We start from the raw sequence: 14,919 nt of genomic DNA, 5'->3' as shown, positions 1-14,919 counted from the left end.
GTGGGGCAAAGTCTAATAAAAAAAGAAAAACACAAAACTCCCTATTGCTGCCAAACGGTAAACAATCGGACATGGGTTTATAGGAACTTTTTGTTCCTTTTAGTGAGTAGAACCTACTGGCGAAGTTAACACACTCAGTAGAAACTCACCCTGTATATTCACGGCGCCTTTAACTCCAGGTCGCAGCCTTCCAAGTGGCAACGTCGCAAGTAGGGTTGTAACAACTGTTTTGTTTGGAAACAGCTAATGGTATTTGTGTATTTATGAAAGCTTGGTTACTGGACTAAGAAAATGTTGACTACGCTTTAAATGCACAGTTATAGATTTTCAATTCATATGTTGTTTTGGTTTTCAATGCTGTGTGTTTTATTTTCAATATTTTAATAAATTTATTTTCAATATTTCAATAAATTTACGTTCATAAATTTAAATTTGAATCAATAAAGTGTGAATTAATGAGCTGATGTCAGCTGTCTGCCATGTTATCTTATGAGAAGTCTGACACTAAACGACCCTACTTTCAATGTTGCCTATTCTACCAGGCCGCGGCATGGAGTTAAAGGCGGCCGTGTATGTATTTCAGAAACTGTCACATATACACTTAGTCAAATGTATTTCAGAAATTAATAAAAACAGCTGCTGTTATAACTCTATCATTCCAAAATCTAATTCCTAATGCTGATAACAAAGTTGTTTACACAAATTATTTATGAAATACAATTGATATCTTCTGTAATACAAATAATTATTTATGGAACATATGTGATCATTTCTGAAATAAAAGTACAGTATTATTATCTGAAATTAAAATTACTATTCTGAAATACAATTAACACTTTCTAAAAATAAAATCTTACATCTGAAATACAAATTGGCATTCATTTCTGAAATACAAATGACTATTCTGAAATACAATCGACCCTTTCTGAAATGAAAATGGAAAAGGGAATGAAACACCTGGAAATGGTTCAAAAGAAATTTAACAGCTGTTTATTTAATTAATTGAGTGGAGCGAGTGAAGCTCTTAGAGATCGGTCCTTATGCAAACTATGTAATCAATTAACTCAAAAACGGCTGAACATACCAAATCCATATTTTCCAGGGTTATTTCGACAAACGTTGTACATGTTACTAAACATTCAAATTTCAATTTGATAATATCTGTACACTTTAAGACCAACATAAAATTGCTAATATTTAACATTTGCTTTATGGGTTGCTATGATGGTTACGAGATAACAACATAGATGTAAACAAAGAATCGTAGCTTTAGGCGACTCGACATTGTGTAACCACGGGCATCTCAGCTTGCACATGCGCAGATGGCCTAGGTACAGTTCCTGGGGTAACTGCTAGTGTAAATAGCTTCACTGCATTTCTTTCTTGGACCAGGTTAGATAATAGTTTCAATTTAAAAGTTGAAGCTGCAAACTTTGCATTGCAAAATTCTTTACTTTTGAGCAGCTTGAAAAGTCATGACGTGTTGTTATGAAAGCTATAGTAATAGCTAGGCGTAATACTTACGATATTTAAGTTGTTTTTATCCCATCACATACTCCAAATTGCAACAGCTGAAGCTGTAACCACAACTTCATTCAAGGAATTTATAACAGTTACGTCGGAAATAGTTCCAAGAGCTTTCTGCGCATACCCATGCGGAGGAGCCCGTGGGTATACAACGTTGAGTAATAACACTTGGTTATGACAAACCATCTATCTACAGTAAACTAGCAAATAACAAAAGACAGTACAAAAGAAAAAGGCAGTCCGATGAATACCATTAAGCATTGATTAATAATACCAAAGATTACATATGCTACGCAAAATAGATAATGCACCTTACGGCAATTTTGTGCCAAGTCGTTGTTGGCGGGGCCACCTTCACGTAGTTGGGTGGTCCCTCAACAGAGGCGCTGTGTCAAGTCTCGATCTGCATTACCATTCAAGTTCGGTTGAGTTCGGTAATGTTCGCGTGCTTGGGATTAATTTGCCTGTACGCAACGCGCTCGCCGACCCTTCGTCGTCGTCATCGTATCTCTAGTTTGAAAGCGCACAACTGTCTTTAATGTACCATAACAAAAATGGCAGTTATTTAATTTAAAATTAAAGTAACCACGTAACGAAGAGCTAAAGGATACTAAAGGTTTACTGATATAAACATGAATTAATAAAAATCTTCAAAAATTGCAGACACAGTGATATAATAAGCTTACAATGTTAAAAGTCAAAGGTTATACTAGTTTTTCTGCATTGAATTTTAACTTAAATTTCGAGAACCCTTAACGATTTAGAAATTTATAAATCCTACAAGTTTTAATAATTAGTGACTATTTTTTGTGAGTTCGTCGACTTTTCTGTTTTCGGAATTTTTATCCACAAAGTTTGCTTCCGGATTTCTAGACTCGCGCAATATCTTGCCACTTAACTCACGATGAGGAATGTATGGTTAGTCAACTACTACCTAACAATTCACTGGCTACTTGACCTTTTTAAACATAGCAATATACACATAGTTTGTAGGAAGAACATCATCTACACATATCGGCATTTGTTTTCAAACTACTTATTATCTCGTCACATTATTGGTGTTTCGTAAGTGCAGTTTGCAACTGAGCTTTGAAGAAAATGTAGAGCATAAGATATAAAATATAGATTTTTGATTTGGATTGTTTTATGTAACAAATCTTTCAACTGACGACTATATAAAATAAATTTAAGAACACATAGTTTTAGAAACAGCGGAACCTTAGTTGTACATAAATGAAAGAGGTTATCCACGTATAAACGATATTTAGGTTGGAAATTGGAGGTCAGTCACACTCTCGCAATCACACGAAAGTGAACTAACCCGAGTGACCCGACATCCCAATTTACTGGTATGGCCTGTTTTAAACATTATATTAAGCAATAGGTCGAATACTTTGTACCGGAAGCCTGTAACTACATTTTACAACAGGCATTTCGTTCGCCTTCCCAGTATAGCTATGGTAAGTTCCTGAATCAACAGGCTTTGTATTGGCGTAGCCAGGTTTGGATTGGAGCGCCCTGGAGTAGAAATTGGCTAACCACCCCTCTCCAAAATTGAACCCCATAAATACTAGCCCAGGATACTTTATTTCCCTCTTAGTGGTCGTTGATAAACACTTAAACCACAACGTTCACCGTACTATTTTCAATTGACAATAAATTACAAATTATTGCATAATAGTATGATGAAGGTAGTTAATAATATATTTCGGAACTCTATCATAACTGTTTTTAGGCAGATAATGAGACGTTGACAGTAGAAATACTGGTGAATTTATCGCTATGTGATGAAGGGGCTGCCGTGAGACGGTGGTGATCGTCTGTAGAGGCAGTATTGAGTGCAGACTGCTGAGTGACAACTGGTGTACATCCATAGTTTGTTAGTACATAAACACTCTGGTTCTAGTATCTAGTCATGTTGGTACATCTTCCTTTTTACTTCTCATATCTATAAGTATAAAAGAGGATGTTTGTATATATATTTGTTTGTTTGGCAGTGATAAACTCAGACACCGCTGAACCGATTGCCACGAAACTTGGTACATACGTGTAGAATGTCATGGAATAGGTTTATACACCATCAATTTCGTGATCCGTCCAATCGGCTCCGCCCCAGTGGCTCTGGAGTTTCCCATGTTAACCTTATGAGAAATGGAATTAGTGAATCTTAACAGCTGTTTCAATTAAACAAGTTGGTTCTGTTCTATGATGTTCAATAGCATTAAAGTTACAAGGATTACCAACAGGGTGCAGCACTATTATTTCTTTTACATTTATGACAACAGCTAATTTGCAACCAAAAGGTGAGTGAGCGTAGCGAACGAACTTCAACCTGGAGGCGAGTTAGCGTAGCGAACGAGCTAACCTGAAGGCAAGTGAGCGCAGCGAACGAGCTCCAACCTAAAGGTGAGTGAGCGTAGCGAACGAGCTCCAACCTAAAGGTGAGTGAGCGTAGCGAACGAACTTCAACCAGGACGTGATTGAGCCATGCGAACGAGATCATCTTGAAAATTAAGAAGTTAAACGGGGAAAAGCCCGCGGGATTATAAATAGTCAAAGGCAAGACAACGTCTGCCGGGTTCAGCTAGTTATTTATAAAGCAGTTAGGTTCAAAATGCAGTTCACACACTAAACGTGAATGTAAAGCAGTGTCGGGAAGGCCTTTTTGTTTTTTGATTGCCGTGCTTGCCATTTATCACATACACTCGTCTTAATACCTGGTATTGTTCATGAAAATATCCACATCATAATACAATTGTAATTCACTAAACATAATGCTAACTCTTCTTCACTCTTGCTAACCCATCTCCTAATAAACCTCCTGTTACTTACATTAGCAAACAACCACAAATATAGGTTAACCATAAACCATAACAATAAACAACAACAAAAAATACGTAAATAACAGCTGGTCATGTCGGCAATGAAGTCTTAGGTTGTGAAGACATTCGCTAGGCTTCGCATGGAAATTGATATCACAAAAATGGCTTGGCTGCAATATCTATTTTGCGTAGCATATGTAATCTTTGATAATACAGTACACTGTTCCCATTAACTGTACTAATTAATGTATGCCTTACAAGCAGATTATATCTTTTGATGGTTCTTATTTCAATTAGTTTTGTAGCAAATATTGCTTTATAAACGGCAACAGAAACTGCATTTCTGAAGCAGGTATTCATTTTTTTCAAATATTGATAAAAGTAGCCTATCTTATATAAATACAGTGATTTGCTAGGCCGGTACAGAAGTCCAGTTTGCGACTATAGTAAGTAAATAAATACCTAGGTATTTATAGAAGTCCTACTTTTCTTGAAAATGTCAGTTTGAAAGAGGTTTTTTTACGTAACGTTATGATAAAATTACTATCTCAACCAATGTAAATGTAGCGAAAAAAGTAGCTAAAATTAAGCTACAACTACTTAAAATTGTAGCATCGCTACTTCCCAACACTGGTAATCAAATTACAAACTTGACTCACTGTAAAATTGTAGAGAGTGAGGCAGGTGAAGATAAAGGCCAGGACAGACAGTTCAGACTGAGGGATGGTCTGCCTCAACATTGGGTAAAGTAACAAGTGAGCCAAAAGTCCAAGGAAAAACCAGATGTAGGGACGCAGGTTGTTGCGACAGTACTGATACTCTGCCTGCCCAGCATTGACGTTACCTTCAGAGTAGGCCAGGAACAGGCTCGACCATCTGCACAAAGTATGGCGAGGAATCAGAAAAAACAAAGGAATATAACAAGGCGTGCCAAGAGTATTATACAAAAGCAAATTAGTTTCTTCAACACCATTTCACTGATAAAACTGAATGGATTGGAATGAAATATTCAGCTTCTTTGCAGCTCGTTGATGCAAACAAAAAAAGTTGTTAATAAGTTAACTCAATATTTGTATCCACACTTTTGGTTGTGAATGGTTGTTTGGTATTGACAGTGTAATTTGAGCATTTTAGTGGGTATGGGACCTAGGCCCATTGAAAGCAGAAATAATAATACTCAAGATTGTTCCTTCTACTTAAATAAGCTTAAAATGCATACATTTCAATTTGAAACAAAATTAATATTTTTGCACCATAAAACCCCCCATAAACCCCTGTTCCCATAGTCCAATTGTGCTGGTTCGCGAACTCGTTCGAATAAACGTAGGTTTAAATGTTTGTACTAAATTTCATCATTATCGGATGATTTTTGCTCGAGTTATCGCGCTAACGGACACATATATATCTATATATATAAAAGGCAAAAGGAAGTCACTACAAAAGGAAGTCTGGCAAAAGGAAAGGTAAGTGACTGACTCACTCACTCACTCACTCACTCATCACTAATTCTCCCACTTCCCATTTACCTAGGAGGCTGAAATTTGGTACACTGATTCTTTAGGCATTAAATAGGAAAACTAAGTTGTTTTTATTCTGATCGGACTCTCGGGCTCCGCCCCAGTGGCTCTGGAGTTTCCCATGTTAACCTTATGAGTACTCATATTTAAATGGAATTAATGAATCTTAACAGCTGTTTCAATTAAACAAGTTGGTTCTGTTCTATGATGTTCAATAGCATTAAAGTTACAAGGATTACCAACAGGGTGCAGCACTATTATTTTTTAATTTATGACAACAGCTAATTTGCAACCAAAAGGTGAGTGAGCGTAGCGAACGAACTTCAACCTGGAGGCGAGTTAGCGTAGCGAACGAGCTAACTTGAAGGCAAGTGAGCGCAGCGAACGAGCTCCAACCTTAAGGTGAGTGAGCGTAGCGAACGAACTTTAACCAGGACGTGATTGAGCCATGCGAACGAGCTCACTTATGAAGTAAAACGGGGCAAAGCCCGCGGGTCCAGCTAGTCTATATATAAAAGGCAAAGCCCTCACTGACTCACTCACTCACTCACTCATCACTAATTCTCCCACTTCCCATTTACCTAGGAGGCTGAATTTTGGTACACTGATTCTTTAGGCATTAAATAGGAAAACTAAGTTGTTTTTATTCTGATCGGACTCTCGGGCTCCGCCCCAGTGGCTCTGGAGTTTCCCATGTTAACCTTATGAGTACTCATATTTAAATGGAATTAATGAATCTTAACAGCTGTTTCAATTAAACAAGTTGGTTCTGTTCTATGATGTGCAATAGCATTAACACGTTCGCTGCTACGGACGTTCCGGAACGTCAGCCGGGCCACGGCGCCAGGAGCTAAGAACGTTCCAGAACGTCACCGTTCATTGTTGTTTAACGTTGCTATGGATAAGCCAGCACGTCACAAGCGTTCTATATTTCTTTGCAGCTCGTGGGGACGTACTTTTCTGACAATAAAAAATATAGTTTCCCAAATCACCACCAGGGTTGTTTGGAACAGGGCTTTGTTTTACCTCTTTCCTGCTAGATAGCGACACTACTTTACCGACTGTAACCTGGGTAGTGCTGCTATCCATCAGAATCACTTAGTACTATATCAAATGCCAGTATTATTGCAGAACATTGCCATCCAGTATAACTACTGTTGTTTTTACTGTAATTCAGTGTATCGGTGGCAATGTCACGCAGCGGCCGAGCGTTAGTTCAGCAACTGGCGCCGTCCCGGCATCTAGCGCTCAGCAGCGAACGTGTTAAAGTTACAAGGATTACCAACAGGTAGCAGCACTATTATTTTTTTTTTATTTATGACAACAGCTAATTTGCAACCATAAGGTGAGTGAGCGTAGCGAACGAACTTCAACCTGGAGGCAAGTTAGCGTAGTGAACGAGCTAACTTGAAGGTAAGTGAGCGCAGCGAACGAGCTCCAACCTTAAGGTGAGTGAGCGTAGCGAACGAACTTTAACCAGGACGTGATTGAGCCATGCGAACGAGCTCACTTATGAAGTAAAACGGGGCAAAGCCCGCGGGTACAGCTAGTATATATATATATATATATATATATATATATATATATATGAATTTGAACGGATGGTGTTTTTGGTCCTTAGAGACCTCAAAACTAAAAAGTAAATCGGTCCCGAGTCCAGGTCTTACCATGAGTACTACAGTAATAGCTTATTCCCTATAGGGGAAATTCGCTAAAACAGCTGGAAATGGTCTAAAAGAAATTTAACAGCTGTTTGGTTAATTAATCATTGAATTCAACAGAAAATTTAAAAATAGGCCTACAAAACTGGTATAATATGTACCTATTTATGTGCAAATAAATATATATATATACACATGCGTGTCCTTTAGTACAATGACTTGATTAAAAATCTTCCAATTTCAATTAAATTTGGTACAAATGTGTAAATCATTTTCAGGGAATTTTTTTTTTAAATCCAGCCAGGTAAATAGAAATTTGCTTAGTCTGCAGGTTTGCTGCGGCGGGGGTATTTTTATCTGCAGTCATTGGTGAGTGTTAAAGTCGAACAAAAGGTTTTGATGACTGGAGGGGAGAAAAATTCTGTGCAAGTAGCATTTAAAGTTAAGTAAGATCATAAAAGTGAATCTTATTTTTGTTTAATTAATTGCATACTTTTACATCAATATTACAGGTTAGTTGTTACTATTTCAGCGATCAAATGTCTATGGTTTGTAATAAAAATGTTGTTTGTAACTTATAAAATGCCTGTTTACGATATTGTTTCAACAATTAAACCTTAACCACAACCGTGCAAGGCTCGGTCCCACGGTAATTGTTAAAAGATTGTAAATATTAAGTTAGACAACTCGTATATGTAAAACAAACAATGCTGGAAAAAGACAACCAAAAAAATCAAGTAATACAACTGAAAATTATGAATTTTATTTAAAGCTGTTTACAAGGTGGACAATATCACAAAACATAATTCAACAGGTTTTGGTATCTGAACCAGAACACAGTGCAAACTCTTTCCTGACTTATTCTTATCCCTGCCTCTCATTGGTCAATTTTAATGTTAGTGGAGTGGGAAAGACGCCACTTGTTCAGTTCCGCATGTATCGTCATCCCGGCAACTCCCGTGTTTCAGGGTCATAAACTATCGAACCTCAATTACCGCAAAAATATATAATTTCCCCTTTTCAAATACAGTAATACTTTGTAAAAGTTGCTGTAACCGAGTATTTCGTTGCAGTTAACATTTACTTTCTAGTTGTCCGAGAATTTACTCACTAACAATAATTAACGAGCGACTAAACTCACGTTCGGGAGTATATTACGGGCATAAGATACACAAGGTATTAGACAGTGTGTAAATAAAATGCTTACCTTCTAAAATGATGCATATCGTGTCTTTTGGTAAGCACCTGACAAGTAGCCACTACCATGACTGTGAGTGAGCCATAGTACAGCACTGATGGTAATGCAGCTATGGCAGTGTCTAGCCCCAGGTGTAGAAACAACAGCACAGCTAGCACCAGCTTTACTTGAGACCAAGACATAGGCATGTACCACCTGTATATTCATAACATCAATACCATGACAGACAATGCATTTACAGTTGGGATGGACCTTATACACTAACTTATTACGACCTCAAAAGGAAATTTGGTTTAAAATCAATTGTAATAATAGAGGATAAAACAGACATGTAGAATTTGTACTGCTAAATTTTATTGAAAATATGAGCTGATCATTAAACTATACAGGCTTAAAACATTTCCTAACATATTTCCTAATCTAGCATCAGTCCATTACAATTTTTTTTTTTATATTGTCCTACGGCCAGAAAAGCAATGTTGGTTTTGTCAGTGTCCGTATGCCCTAATTCTACATTACTATGAAATCAAGCCTAACCACAACTCTAAATTCGTAAAAAAGAGTAATTAAATTAAACAAGACCTTGTTACCTTTGTTGTGTTCCTTCATTATCGGGGGGTTTCTGTAAATTTAAAGTTAGAAAAATGAATAGGGATTCGCTACTTTTTATAGGGTTTCAGTTAATAGTTTAAAATTTCATAACAACTGATTTTACAGATGAAATTGTATTTACCTGGTAACTATAAATATAATCCTACCCTACTAATATTATAAATGTGAATGATTGTGAGAGGGGAAGACTCGTGGTCCAAGCACGTCAACCGAAGCTTATTGTGCATCCCACTTGCCACTAACTGGGTAAGCCTATGCCTGTGCCCTTGACTAGGTGCAGGAGCTTTTGCCCAATGTTAGCGTCTGGTTCATCACCTGGCTGCTTTAGACCAAACAGAGCCCTTCTCCTAGCCCCTAATCCGTCGCAGTCCAGAATAATGTGTTTTGCAGTCTCATCGGACTGGTTGCAAAGTCGACACTCCTGCTTGTCATTGACAATTCCTAGAGTGTGGAGATGTTTCCTGAAATGGCAGTGTCCAGTGATAAGAGCGATTGACCTGCCCTCTCCCCAGCTTTAACTATAAATATAATCCTACCCTACTAATATTATAAATGTGAAAGTATGGATGTTTGTGTGTAACTCTGAATCTCCATCACGTGAAAACTACTGGACCGATTGAGCTGAGATTTTGAAGAGAAGTACTTGATAGTCTTGAGGAACACATAGGCATATTTAAGTTGTGAAAATCCTATAGGGCTATGCCCCACAGGGGTTCAAAGTTTCCATGTTATTCTTACGAGTATCTATAATATTAAAACGAAACAGGGTTTTTTTATTTCACGATTCTGAATCAACCACTTGACGGATTTTCATGATTTTTGTGTTGAAAGAAATATAATTTTGAGAACTAGGGAATGTCGAAGCCATAATTTTAGTTTTGGGTTTCAGTTTTTTAGAAATTAAGTTTTAATTTTTAAAAAGTCTAGCAGCCGACGCTAGCAATTTAAAGTATTTTCAATGCTGGTTTAACTAACAGCTGGTTTATAACTGTCATTGAAATGTTTATGTTACGAGTTGTTTGTTTACAAAAATATTGTTCGTTAGTGTTTGTCTACATACTATTTCACTTTAAAATGTAGGTAGTTTTCCCCTACCGTGAAGGATCTCCGTTATCAGGAAATGATTTATTTTGAACTAAACATCTCAAACACTTGCGTTTACTCAAGTTTTGTCGTAAATACAATCTTTGTAAGTATTTAGTTTATGCATTGCAAATTTCAACTCATATTTGGGAAATATTTTTTCAGCAGTTTATCGCTTAATTGTTTAAGGTATAGTGGTTTACGTGTTGATACCTACTTCTTTTTCTGTATGTTTGAATGTGAGTATGTCGGCATACTAAAATTTTGGTTAGTAATGAAAGCGTCAATCGGTGTAGTAGGTATCTATAAAACTGTCAAATAAACTGCAGGGTGCAGCAGAAACCAAAGTCGACTCATACCATACCAACTATCCCCGTAGTACTGATTATTCAGAAACTTGGGCACTGACCAAAGAACAGAAAAAACGTAATGCTGGGTTAGATAATAAAGTGCAGAGAAAACATACAGACCAGTTCAAGATAACGGCCCAGAGGTCGAAATAAAATAGAACAGAGAGCTAAGAGAAATGTGTTGACACCCAAATATAGGGATGCTTTCCAGAAGTAGGTAAAGCTTGGATGGACAGGCTGTGTATACACTTTTAAAAAGTATATTCCAAGGAGTATCCCACGATAGACGGGAAATATTAAGTTATGAAATGCATTCTCAGACTGGGATCTATATTTTGAAGAGGCAGGTGATAGAAGAGAATCCTCATAAAAGTTTCAGTGGTCACGGAGGTAAGATAAGGTACGGTAAGTACATGAGTAGTACAGTCTGCAATTGGAGGTGGCATGTAGCTACTTTACTCAAAACCAGTGTGAATAGGTCGCCAATCTCACTTCAAGATTTTTCAAATCGACACAAATGCTGTTTTATGATTATCGGATTTAAAATGCATATCGCCATATTTTAGGTCTATATTTGAATGGAATAAATAGGTGGTCACGTTACATTTGTTTATAAGGTGATCTTCCCCATTAAAACTGCCAGAATTTGTGTCTATGCGTGTAAACTAGATGTTCTGAATTATTCTGTTTTAGTTGACAACTCGATTCCCATACGTAGGACGGGCCACAAGCTCGTTCATATTTAAAAGGAATTAAAGAATTTGCCAGCTGTTTCAACTAAACAAATTAGTTCTATGATATTTAATAGCATTAAAAAGTTACAAGGTTTACCAACAGGGTGCAGCACTATTTTGATTTTTTTCCTTTATGACAACAGCTAATTTAAAATAAGCAGCAACAAAAAGCTGTGATACACAATGAGAGTTGTCAAAGTAATTGTCAATTGTGCAATAGGCATTTTATACTTATACGACAACCCCGTAGAAAGGACAGGTACTCTGCTAGTTTAGGTAATAAATCTTGATAAGTTGTAACAGTATAAATTATTAGTAAATTATTTAGTAAATTTATAAATTATTAGTATTACTAGATATAGGCCGATACCAAAAATTGTCGATACCGATACCACCAAAGTACTCTCGATACCTATCGATACCGATACTTCCGTTACCTATCAAAATAACAGCTGGAATCAAATAAAACATTAATTTTAATATTAACACATTTATTGTCAACGATAAATAAGCAGAATATCTTTGTTTATACATACACATTTTTGTATCCATATTAATGTGTTAAATGTATAATTTAAACAGACCCTATTTGAAACACAACAAAAAGCACAACGAATTGTAATTTGTTGGGATCATCTACACTTTCATCTTGGCCTAAGCCTATATTTTCTTCTCCAATTTTTGGTTTGTTCAATTTCCTCTGAAAAAATTAACGTTGATGGTGAAGTTTCAGATGTTTAATGAGGTTAGAAGTCGTACAAGACTTACCCCCACGAGAAATGTCTTTTTTGAACAGTTTACATTTTGCCACATCACTACTTTCACTAATAATATTAAAAAAGGCCCACACATTACTTTTATGCTTACTCATATTAAACCAAATACTATATCATTCATTAACTAAAATCAAAAGAAATTCAATTAGAACCAATGTGAAAAAACAATAACATAACCTCAACAGTCAACATACGGATGGATCATACGACAACCCTGTAACTGCAACACCGCGATCGTGCATATAACAGGGCTGGGCTACTGCATCTCTCAAACACTAACCCTGATTGGTTTATCGTCGTCCTCCGATCTAAAACCAGCCAACGAGAAAGGTTCTAATAAGTTAGTAGATACTAAGACACTAGCACTCGGTGCGGCGTTCAACAACAATCAAAGTTTTAATGTCGCTAAAAAAAAAACATAGCACGTGATTGTTTAATCGTCGTCACAGGGCAGTAGGTGAGCCAATGAGATTGTGTCTATTAAAATTCCAAGGACACTAGCGCTCGCAGTGGTGATCAACCAAACCAAGTATCCACGTCGCTATAACATAACACGTGATTGGCCGAACATCGTCTCTTGATGGAAAACTAGCCAATGAGGACTATCAAAATGGCAAGGCCACTAGCGCTCGCAGTGGTGGTCGACCAAACCAAATATGGATGAGAATCATCCCTAGAGTTAAACTAGCCAATAAGGTTGTCTCTACTACTAAATAGGCAAACGGGTCAATCCATATCAAGTGATCCAGAAATAAAGTAATTGGTTGCTTGACCATTTTTAAAATAAATAACATTTTTATCCTAGACACATATATCAATTCTGGGTTCAAAAGTGATATTATTTTTTTTTCTCTTTCGTTACTTCTACGGCGGCCATTTTTGTTTTGCGGAACACGCAAATTTTTGCTCAAAATGTAAGGGTTTGCGTTAACTTGCACAACTCGGTAACCATGAACACTAGAGTGATGAAACAAAAAGCATATTAATCTGGAAGAAACAGCCTAGAAATTATGTTCAGTACATATTTATTGAAATGTGTATCAAAAACAGTTTTAAACAGTTAAACATTTCATAAGAAAACAGAAAAATTTCAACTTTTGAAGGCGTATTACCGTTGGAACAAATAAAATCTCAGACTTGATTTTTTATTTGTGTGTAGCAACACAGTAGAACTGTTTGTATTTCAAATATCAACCACGAGACTTAATTCCTTTTAAAGTTATCATTTTTCAAAAACTGAAAATTTTGTTAAAAATTAAAATTTTTAGTCTCAATATATTTCTTGGGACAAAGTTTAAACATCTGAAATTTTTACCAAAAACCCCTCTTATGGTTGTTATACTGCTGTATGAATTTCATCTTTGAGATTCACTTTTAAGCTAAGTTACAGTAACATGAAAATTGCAAAAAACCCATAAGCTCGGCCAAAGCGGCTAGTACTGTAGGTAGCTTAAAGATTAATTTATAGGTGTAGGTAATTATTTTACTTAATGTAAACTTATCTTAATGTACATTTCAAAAATCCAAAACAGATTTTTAACTTATACTTTGTACCCAAAAACATATTATATGTACCGGTACGGTACTAAAAATAAATAAAATCCTGCTAAATTTTAAGTTTTAATCATCATTTAACTTAAATAAAACTTGGTCAATTCTATTTATTTTTAAGTCTTAAAATTTATTTTCCATTTAGATTTAATGTACCGTAACCTGTAACATAAATCAATAAAGTGTTTATTGTGGTATTTTGAAAAGGAATAACTCATATTCTGTGGGAACTGATACAGTCTCCAGTCCCTACAGGAAGTCGTAAAGGAGTCACAAAACACAGAATTTCATAACAAAATAACTCATTTTCATAACAGATGGAAGAAATCTCTCAACACTACAACAACAAACTCCTGGACCGATTTGAGAACTGTTTAAAGATTACTGGAACAAGAAGCTTACATTGTTTTAGTCCTGTACCGGACAGTAGTAATGTTAGGTGCTTCATAACCTCACTAGTAACTGAATATGAAGATCATTCAACCTCAAAAGCTGTAAAAATTACACTTCATACCAACGACTCTATTGCATTTGTGTATGATAGTGGTGGGTGGCAGAGGTGATTGACATCAGTTACCAAAATAAAGATCCAGCAAGACCAAAAACCGCCTTTAAAAAAAATGAGAAAGACCAAGCTTGGGTTGCCTATAAACAATGTTTTGAGAAAATTAAATCTCTTTTAACTGACAAAAACCACTGGAAGGACAAACCCAAACTGAATGAAGAAGTATCCAAACTTCTTAATTAGCATAATCGAAGTAGAACAAAAAACACGTAAAAAAGTTGTATACAATTCTTTAAGAACTTGTCTTTCAAAGCTTAAATATGTGAAATTTCTAATATTCTTTATTAAAATAAAAGTGGTTCAATAAATTTATAAATAAGCTCAAAAAATATTTATTGAAAAAAATTGTAAACCTCAATGAAAATAACCTGATAAAAAGTTTTTTTTTTTATTTCACAAAGACAAGAAATTTGCATGAAAAAGCTATACATTCATTACTTAAAAGTAAGTTAGATAAGTTTACATTAAATAAAATAATTATCTACACCTATAAATTTATTTTTAAGCTACCTAGAGTACTAGG

At 35.9% G+C, this 14,919-nt stretch overlaps 1 protein-coding gene across 1 annotated transcript in view; it reads right to left on the bottom strand.

The window, feature by feature from the left end:
- Nucleotides 1–14,919, bottom strand: part of LOC128982767 (wolframin) — a 166,899-nt gene that overhangs the window by 65,288 nt on the left and 86,692 nt on the right. The window contains exons 7-8 of the mRNA XM_054401727.1: nucleotides 8,735–8,920; nucleotides 5,009–5,225 (exon numbers count right to left, since the gene is read on the bottom strand). Of these exons, the coding sequence (XP_054257702.1) occupies nucleotides 5,009–5,225; nucleotides 8,735–8,920 (403 nt within the window). The remainder of the gene's footprint in view (nucleotides 1–5,008; nucleotides 5,226–8,734; nucleotides 8,921–14,919) is intronic.

The sequence above is a fragment of the Macrosteles quadrilineatus genome, unplaced genomic scaffold, assembly GCF_028750875.1.
Source record: "Macrosteles quadrilineatus isolate MER2022 unplaced genomic scaffold, UCM_ALF_1.0 Scaffold_1__1_contigs__length_201487025, whole genome shotgun sequence".
NCBI lineage: Eukaryota > Metazoa > Arthropoda > Insecta > Hemiptera > Cicadellidae > Macrosteles > Macrosteles quadrilineatus.
The sequence above is the reverse complement of the archived record's forward strand: the minus strand, read 5'-3'. Positions and strand labels throughout refer to the sequence as shown.